This window comes from Atta colombica, unplaced genomic scaffold (genome assembly GCF_001594045.1).
Source record: "Atta colombica isolate Treedump-2 unplaced genomic scaffold, Acol1.0 scaffold294, whole genome shotgun sequence".
NCBI classification, from domain to species: Eukaryota; Metazoa; Arthropoda; class Insecta; order Hymenoptera; family Formicidae; genus Atta; species Atta colombica.
In genome coordinates this window covers 71664-81550 of record NW_017259397.1, presented here as the reverse complement: position 1 = coordinate 81550, position 9887 = coordinate 71664, and the positions used below count along the sequence as shown (strand labels likewise).

The following is a 9887-nucleotide window of genomic DNA, read 5'->3' as shown; positions in this document are numbered from 1 at the left end:
ACATATATATATATGAATATATAAATATTTCAGAATTCACATGTGGTTAGTATGGATCCTCAGTGCTGGTGCGAGACATTTTATAGAAATTTTCCCAATGAGTTTATTAGATGATGAACTTAATTATAATTTTGAACATCAAATTGGTTAGCAATTATAAATATTTTCTTCTATCTATAATATAACAATCGGTATTAAAATAAATTTTTTCCTAATGGAAGTCATAATATCAAGTATAATTTACAGAAACTGAAGAAGGTTTTACTTTATTGAACGCAAAATTGCCAGTAAATTTTAATTTTAACTGGGATGACTCTGAGCTTTTGCCAGAATTTTCTGAAATTGCGGAAAGATCTACTGCTGTAATTTTACGAAATCTAAAACAAATACTAGGGAAAGATCAATTTAGACAATTGCTGTATTCCTGTTTAACTGGTGTTCAAGTTTTGGTAAGAGGCCCAAAGATTCAAAGATTAGAATCTTTGTATGGACTTAGCAGTCTTGTTCCAAGGTCGTGTCGACGGGTAAATACACAAACATTGGAATACATGGATCCTGACACATGTAACTTTATCGGTACTGTACTATTATAAAAAGCATAACTTATATATACATATTTTATAAAAGAAATATTTTATAACAATATTGCATTAAATTTTAGGTGTAGATACTTCAGTAGCAGTTCCCTTACCTTGTGCAACTGTATGTAGATTAGATATAATACTTAATGAACACAAACTTGAGAATGCAAAATCCCATATAGTTAAGTGGACTGGTTCTTTACCAACAAAACTTCCGATCCTGTTAACAAAAATTGAAAAATCACTCGATAATGAAAAACTTGGAAACTCTGTTCTCAAAGCACACTTTGCGACTCTTCAGGAAGAATGGGCCAAGTATGAATTGTTGTCATTTTTATATATACTGATTTATTTCACTTCCATTGATTTTTAACAGAGATCAGAGATGATTTTCTTAAGTATATACATATATGCAATTATTCATGTATATATATATATATTATTTATGTTTGAACATATATTTTTTCTCTCTTAAATCATATACTATTTAATATAATAATGAAATATATATTTCTGTTATTATATGCAGTATTGCAAAAGTTGTTCATGCAATGCGTGGACGAGGCTATCGTGGCGATCTCTCTGGACTTATGCTCAGCTTAGGTGCTGGACCTCAGGATAAAAAGTTGCTGGACGCATGGTCTATGGGATTACCATCTAACCCAGCATAGTTTATAAAAATATTTTTAATATTTTTATTGTACGTGTATATTGTTGGATGTAATATTTATTACAGATTATTATAATGACTCTGTGTGTGTGTGTGTGTGTGTATGTATATGTGTGTGTGTGTGTGTGTGTGTGTGTGTGTGTGTTGCGCGCGTGCGTGCGCGCGCACACACACAAATGTATATTACTCTGATTCCTCGCACTTGCTCGAGAGGAATGCATACTGTGTGTTCAAGATTATCTTTTTTTTATTTATAATTTAATCAAAAATAAAAGCGAGAACTGAGTAACTTGACAAATCAATTTATTTAATAAATTAAATATAAAATAAATATAAAAACTTCGCTTTTAAGCTTAAGAGTGAAATCACACAGTGCATAATAGAATCGCAGAATAGAGAATGCGTTGAGTGAGTGCTCACTGTTATTGGTGTATTCTTTTAGCTCATCCAATCAGAATTTTAGATCTAGAATAATACACCAATAACAGTGAGCACTCACTCGACTATTAAATCCGCTGAACGGAGTGTATGGTAATTACCTACGGTTCAATTGGGCCCAGCCAATCATAGCACCTAAAAAAGAAAACTAAATTCTATTCTCCCTACGCAGAAATAGCTGTGATTGGCAATGGGCAATTGCACTGTTTCCCGCTGAATGTAGTCAATGAAGCGGGGAACACAAATTATATAACGCATACTCTATTCCGGTGTTGTCTCATGAGGGATATATCTACACAAACTTGCATAGTCACATAAACATAAAGAAAATTATCCAATCACATTTTACCTGTAACTTTGTAAGAGAAATGCGATTGGATAATTTTCTTTATGCATATGTTTATGCAGCTATGCAAGTTGTGTGGATATGACGGAATTTCAGAAAACGGAATCTCCGAAAAATAATAAAGTGGTGACCAATCAGAATTATTGGGATGTATTAAGGGCTCCGCTCAATAAAAGAAACAAGGAACAATTCATTTATACATATACATTAAATACAAGATTATCGAAATTGAATTTCTATATGTATAAGAAGAAATTCATTATTAACAAGTAATTGTTCGATAATATTTATTAATATATAGGCATTTATTTTTTCCAGCATATAAATATAACCATTTATATCGTAAGAATAAAATTATGTGCTTGTTGGTCCGAAATTTTTGTGACTGGGTTCCCCTACATATTCTACATTCAAAAGTCAATTCAAATCGTCTCATGTCACGATCATAGAGCTTACTACTGGAGAGGGAATGGCCTATCCAAGCAATGAGAGAAAAGTGTGAGCAAGATTTGAGAGACAGAAGATGTATTTCTGTCCTGCTCAGTAACTTTTCTTCTTTCTACACATGTGCCAAAAGAGGATAGAAGAGGATAGAAAGATATTTTTATCCTTTAGATCTTGCTCACAGCTCGACGTCCTTTCCAGTGGTATAAGCTCTATGATCGCGACTCTGATTAAAGGGTCTCTACTGTAAATAGCTGCGATCACAATGTGGCTGCTTCACTTAGAGGATATCCAATCAGAATACATATCAGATTGCCAATTAGAAACTCGGACATCATGTTGGGTTTCTGTATATATAAAACTACTCAGCGAGTCGGCAGTAGTCTAGTAATAGCTGATAGTGACGATAGTGATTGGATTTGGAGAAACTTGGAAGTCGCACAGTTAAACAGCAACGTCAATCATGAATACTACTGTTACTTGCATTGCACCAGTTAATATTGCAGTTATTAAATATTGTATGCATATATAATTAAAGCTTTATTGTTCAATGAGAAATTGAAATGTTTCATTATGATTTTTTGTTTATATTTCAAAACAGATATTATATTTCACACACACACACACACACACACACACCACACACACGCATACACATACGCGCGCGTATGTATATACATACATATATGTATATGTACAATTCACACATAAATATACGTATTGTTGTTTTAAAATTTTTGCTGACGTGTATCTTTGCTTGAAAGATTTCTCAGCAAAAGCGGATCTGCTTCGGTCCGAGTATTACATAATCTTTATATTTTCGGAAGTATACAGTGACCGGCTTTAAACTGCATTAGATTCATTGTTCCAGTTTATAATTAGTTCTGGCTGTATTAACTGCTTTTTTATTTCTCTAGGGCAGAAGCCATTAATTTAATTATTTCTATTACTACTGATGTGTATTTATCAATATAATTGTCACATATAAAATCGTAAATTGTTTATTATTTAATAAATTTGAAGTAACAAATCTTCACAACTTACATTTTGAAAAAAAAGATATTGTTGTAAGTCGCAATTAATTATTCAGAAAATACTTTTGATATTCGCTTTCGAAAATTGCATTATTTAATATAGTATAAATAATAAATAATAAGTTAATTATTATTAAGCTACAATTAATTCTATATATATATACGCACATGTTTTTAAATGTTTGAACACATCATTATTTGCGCTACAAAGTTCGTGTTACATGGATATATTTGAATTTGAATAGCTATCGGTAAAAAGTAGTAAGAAACTTAGTTACAATACTAATATGAAAATATTTGATCTTTTATCTTTACGTTTTTCTTATCCTATTGTTTTTCTGAGTGAAAATTAACATTTTAGATTTGTATGATTTTAGGGGGAAAAAGGGATGACTCCTTAATTTTACCAACTAATGATTCCATAAGTGCAACTTTAGATACAGCTCAGGTAAATTTAAAGTTCTAAATGTATGAGGAAAAGATGCAAATATATTAGAGATATGGATATATTAATAGTATCTTCTTTATAGCTACATGCAAAAACTACTGTTATGATCAGTTCTGATTTCAAAGAAGATCGTATCTGGCTGAATGGAAAGTATGTTTAATTATTATTTTCATTATTCTTTTCTGTATATAATAAACTGACATTTTCAGAGAAGAAGATATAAAAAATACAAGACTTCAAAATTGTTTAAAAGAGAGTAAGTTAGTGCATGGGAATTTCTTAAAAATGTTTACTGTAAACTAAGATTTTTTTTTTTAAGTTAGGAAACGTTCACAATTATCTGGATATACAAACGATTGGAAGATTCGTATATGTTCAAAGAATAATTTTCCAACCGCTGCTGGTTTAGCTTCTAGTGCTGCAGGATATGCATGTCTTACGGCAGCATTAGCTAAGCTTTACAAAATAGAAGTATGATAATTTATTTTTTCCGTTCAATTACATTTAATATATTTTAAAATTATGTTATATGTATTTTCTGAATATTGTACATCTCTGTAGGGAGACATTAGTATTATAGCGCGTTCTGGTTCTGGATCAGCATGTCGCAGTGTTATGGGTGGTTTTGTAAGATGGTATATGGGTTCAGATAAGAATGGGACAGACAGTTTAGCAAAGCAAATCGTACCTGCGTCTCATTGGTCTGAAATGAGAATTTTAGTGCTAGTGGTAAAGAAAGAAATTTTTCTACATGTATTGATAAGAAAGATAGATATGATAATAAAGAGAGATAGTAGAGATATTTATAAATCTACAGATTAGCGATGAACAAAAAAAAGTTCCAAGTGCAATAGGTATGAAACGAAGCATAGAAACATCTCAACTCCTACAACATAGAATAATGCATGTAGTCCCGGAACGAGCGAATAAAATGCAACAAGCAATCGTTGAGAAGGATTTCAAAAATTTTGCCGAACTCACTATGAAAGATTCTAATCAGTTTCATGCTGTGTGTTTAGATACATATCCTCCATGCATTTATATGAACAATATTTCTAACAATATCATGAATCTTGTACATTCCTATAATGATGCAGTTAACGATGTAAAGGTATATAAAATATTTTTCTACAAGTTATAGCATAAAAATGGCTAGATACTTTTTATTTTATTGACGAGACACATTGTTAGGTTGCTTATACTTACGATGCTGGGCCAAATGCTACATTATATTTATTAGAGAAAGATGTACCAGCAGTGATAGGCATTTTAGATCACTTCTTTCCTCCTTTTGAAAACGCTATTGAATATAGAAGAGGATTACCTGTAGAAGAAATTAAACCTTCTCAAGTATATACCAATTGATATATGTAGCTACATTATTTAAATGTGTATTTATGAAATATCTTTTGTTACACGTATTATTTTGTATAGGATCTCTTGGAGAAATTAAAGTTTCAAAAGTATCCACCAGGACAACTTAAATGTATGATATACACTAAAATAGGAGATGGGCCTAAATATCTCAATAATCCACAGGATCATTTGTTAGATGGTCAGGGTAACCCTATTAATTGTTCTTGATCGATTTTTATATTTTTATTATTTTTATTATTTATCACTATACGTATATTTAAATAAATAATTTTTTCTCTGATTTTTTTTGTCATTTTGTGTCTTTTTTTTCCTCCAATTTTTTTATCCTAATATAATATTATATTACCGACGATCGAAGTACTAATATATAATTAAAACGACCAGCTCTGGGCTTTGAGCAAATTTTTGTGACTACCGACGAAATACTATTAAAGACGCGATCAGTCCTGGGCAAATTTTTGTGAATATATTTAATTTCGAAAATTCGTGATTTTCTTTTAATTATATAAATATTTACAACAATGTTAACACGCTATATATTATACTTTATGTCACGCATATTTATAGAATTTCAGAGATAAAAGTTTTAAAGATTTTATCAATAAAAAGCTTCTGAAGCGGGCTGAATATGGATCTTATATATTATTGTCGAAAAATTACAATTTTTTCTCTGACAGCATCTCTACTAATAATCAAACTCAGATGATAACATTAAAAACCACAATTTTAAATAAAAATCGAATATTATTAAAATTTTAAACATTATATATACATTATATATACACATCCATGAAACTAATCATAAAATTAATACCATATTATCAGTTTCTTACTCTTAGGCCCGGTCGCACCAACGTTACTTTGACTTTAAGCAAGATTTCATGCTGATTCAATGAGTCGGAAGTCTTAGTCTTAATCGGTGAAGTTCAGCCTCTGAACACAAGAATTGTCGTAGCACTTACTTAGAAACTTAAGTTGTAGACGTAAGTAACACATAAGCTTTGGCGTATGACATACGATTTATTGCCGTCTTTTGGAGACATAGCAGTAAGTTATACGTAAAAGCTTGTGCGTTACTTACGTCTACAATTTAAGTCTCTAAGTAAGTATACGATTAGTAAGTTACGACAATTTTTGTATTCAGACCTTTAGTCGTATAAGTGTTTAGTCAACCATGGTTCACCGATAAGACTTAGAGCTACTGATTACCGACTCATTGTAGAATCAGCGTAAAATTTTCCGCCTCATTTTAAAGCGAAAGAAAAACAGAAACAGAGAGAGATTTAAGCCTTAAAGCTTAAAGTCAAAGTAACGTTGGTGCAATCGGACCTTAATCGCTTAAATTTTAATAGTTTATCGATAAAAACACGTTAATTTTAAGCCTTAAAGCTTAAAGCCAAAGTAACGTTGGTGCAATCGGACTTTAATCGCTTAAATTTTAACAATTTATCGATAAAAACACGTGATTGATTTTTAATTATATTTCACTATGAATCAGAACGCGTTTTTTAGACCGTATTCAGAACTTTTATCTCTAAGTCTATAAAAGTATGCATAACGTAAATTATAGCGCGCTAACATCGTTGTAAGCGCGTTCTGAATACGGGCCTACATCTCTAAAATTCTATAATATGCATGACGTAAACTATAGTATGTTAATGCACTAATTCGTAAGCGCGTGTTCTGAGTACGGGAAAGACTATGTCGTGTAAAATAGAACTTATAAAAAATGTTTTGGAGAAAGTGGCGAATAGCAAAGGCTTTGGTCGATGTATGAAAAATGTAAGTACAAAAAATTTCATTTAATCTATTAATCTTTAATATATAATTAGATCTAACCTATTCATTATTTTGTGTTACACATTTGCTACTATATGTAAATAAAAATATTAACATAATGCAGTATATATTTTTTTCCTAATAGGTAAAGTTGTTGTCGGCTGGCGATGGAAAGTGCAAAGCACAATTTACTGTGGCTGAGGAACATTTGAATGTTGGTGGTTTTTTACATGGTGGTTTTACTACTACTGTTATAGACTGTGTATCTACATATGCATTAATGACTCACAAAACTGATCCTCCTCCTGGTGTTTCTGTAGATCTGCATGTGACGTAAGATTTTGATCTGAAATTTTTATTAGATTTTTTATTTTGTCGTGTTTTAATTATTTAATTCTCAGATAGCAATGTGTCTGTCTTTGCTTGCTAAATATGCTAATAAGTATACATATGCTAACAATATGTTAACAAGTATGCTATAAGTGTTGCTATCAGAATTGTAGCAACTGAGTCTCCTCATTTTTTAGTAACTTGATGATATGATAACATTGAGTAGCAATTTGCCAGCAATTTGCCAACAACTTTAAAATCGTCATCATCAAAATTCATAGTATTGCCATTATGTTTCCATAATAATATGCAGCATCATGCAATGTCATATTGCTGACAATGCAAGATAACATTGACGCAGCTATTTTGCTGTTAAACTGCTGACAATACATATACACATTGTTGTCTGCTTGTTGCTAAAATGTCAGTATATTCGAAATTGTTGAAGACGAATCTATGACACGTTGCGCTATCATAAGCAATCACAGATTTACTTGACAGATTTACTTTTGCTGAGACATGCTTTGCTATCTGGGTTATTACATTATTAAGATATTTTACATTTTAATATAAACGCATATGCAGTCTAAGATAGATGTTGATTAGAGAAATTGAATATAATAATTGTATATAACTTACTATAATTTTTATTAGTTAAAAAATATATATATATGCTATTGTATTGTACAACAGAATAATTATTAATATAATGGCATAGGTTTTTGAAGGCTGCATTTCCTAGTGAAACAGTGACGATTGATGCTAAAACTATACGTATTGGAAAGAATTTGGTTTTTCTCGCGGTAGAGCTCACAAAGAATGACGGTAAGGATATTGTTGCTCGTGGGCAACATACGAAATATCTTGGATTGTCATTTACGAAATGAAACTAAAGATTATCAACTTGATTCAAATGTCGATAAATGTATATAGAATAAAGAGTAGAATACACTGTAATTACATATGTGTATGTATAATGTATAACAAGGGTTGTTTGAAAAGTTTTGAATCTAACATAGAAATAACAAATATTTTTTTATCAAATTTAGTTTTATTTTTCAACATAGTCTCCTTTTAAGTCGATACACTTCCCAGCAATGCTTCCATCCCTTTAACCTATTCAAATAATATTTGGCATCTTGCTTTGCAAAATATAGTTCTACGGATGCAATGACATGTTCGTTCGATGAAAATCTTTGCCCTCCAAGTCAAACTTTGAGGAAACAGAAAAAAATCCTGGGGACCAGATTTGGTGAATACATGGGTGGTCAATTCGAACCAAAATTCATTAATTTTTATCATGGCGACCATTGAAGTGTGAGACAATGCGCTATCTTGAAGGCAGCACTTTCTTCTTCAAATTCGATTTTTGATCGTTTTTTTCACAATTTCTGTCTTTAATTTCAGTCTGTCAATTAATGATGCATAGTACTTTTATTATTGTTTATCGTTTTCAAGATAGTCAATGAACATAATCTATAATGCGTATAAAAAGCTTATATGAGCACTAGATGGGTGCAAATAATATTTTATTTTAAACACAAATAAGTACATAAACGTTTCGATCTTTATTTTGGATCTTCAAGTGTATGAAAGTGGTATATTCTAATATACAAATTAAAGAGTATATAAATTGTGATGTGTGTGTTATTTGTATAAGAGTACCGTTAATAAGTTGTGTATCGATGAACATAATTCCATCCCCTCCCCCCTCCCCCCAAAAAACAATGCATCACCTTTTCGGCCAATGAAATCTTCGTCATTTTCTTCGGATCGAACAGTTCACTCTTCGCAATCCATTGTTCTGATTATTCCTTCATCTTAAGAATGAAGTAGTGGATCCAAGTTTCATCATCAACAGTTATTAATCGACGCATTAAAAAATCCGCTCCAACAGAGCCTTGGAAATGTTCATTCGAATGCGTTTTTGGTTCACAGTGAGCAAGCGCGGCATCCAACGCGGTTCGTTTACACCTGTCTAATTCATCATCAATGTATGATAAACATATTCTTTCGATATACAGCCTCTGATATCTCTTTAACCTTGATTCAATTGTCCATTTGGTGAACTTTTTCAATGTTATCGGTGATAGTCATAATTGTTGGCCGTCCCAAACACTCATCATCAGCCAAGCTGGTATGACTCTGGTTTAAATTCAGCTACCCATCTTTTCACAGTGGCAAATAATGAGGCAGTGTCCCCGTAATCCGTAAACAGCGGCTTTAATTTGCTTAGGTGTATTGCTTTCCAAATGCAAGAATTTAATCACGGTACTGATATTCGATTTTTTCCATTTTTACAAAAACACTAATATCGACTGGTACAAATGATTGAAAACAACAACTCTAAAATGATTACAATTTTCACAGGTATTTCTTAAAGTATGTATGATCATAGCACCAAAATGATTTTGACGAATAATGTCATCTTCATGTTGAG

General features: G+C 31.3%; 3 protein-coding genes across 4 annotated transcripts in view; all 3 read left to right on the top strand.

Moving 5' to 3' along the window:
- Positions 1-1252, top strand: part of LOC108690084 (folliculin) — a 4940-nt gene extending 3688 nt beyond the window's left edge. Inside the window, exons 9-12 of the mRNA XM_018197194.1 lie at positions 18-146; positions 247-576; positions 662-896; positions 1111-1252. Of these exons, the coding sequence (XP_018052683.1) occupies positions 18-146; positions 247-576; positions 662-896; positions 1111-1252 (836 nt within the window). The remainder of the gene's footprint in view (positions 1-17; positions 147-246; positions 577-661; positions 897-1110) is intronic.
- Positions 1253-2737: 1485 nt separating this feature from the next.
- Positions 2738-5618, top strand: LOC108690083 (diphosphomevalonate decarboxylase). 2 transcript variants are annotated; one of them, XM_018197192.1, is made up of 9 exons: positions 2738-2997; positions 3891-3961; positions 4044-4111; positions 4171-4217; positions 4281-4432; positions 4523-4690; positions 4779-5072; positions 5153-5311; positions 5396-5618. In XM_018197192.1, exons 1-9 carry the CDS (start codon positions 2943-2945, stop codon positions 5543-5545), a joined length of 1164 nt encoding a protein of 387 aa, XP_018052681.1. In that variant the 5' UTR covers positions 2738-2942; the 3' UTR covers positions 5546-5618. The 2 variants fall into 2 exon arrangements, with proteins under 2 accessions (XP_018052681.1, XP_018052682.1); XM_018197193.1 differs by lacking the exon at positions 2738-2997 and adding an exon at positions 3511-3546.
- A 1215-nt stretch (positions 5619-6833) lies between these two features.
- On the top strand, positions 6834-8487 carry LOC108690091 (acyl-coenzyme A thioesterase 13-like). Its single transcript, XM_018197200.1, has 3 exons — positions 6834-7120; positions 7263-7450; positions 8166-8487. The coding sequence occupies exons 1-3, from the start codon at positions 7040-7042 to the stop codon at positions 8332-8334; spliced, it is 438 nt and encodes a 145-aa protein (XP_018052689.1). The 5' UTR covers positions 6834-7039; the 3' UTR covers positions 8335-8487.
- Positions 8488-9887: the final 1400 nt, after the last annotated feature.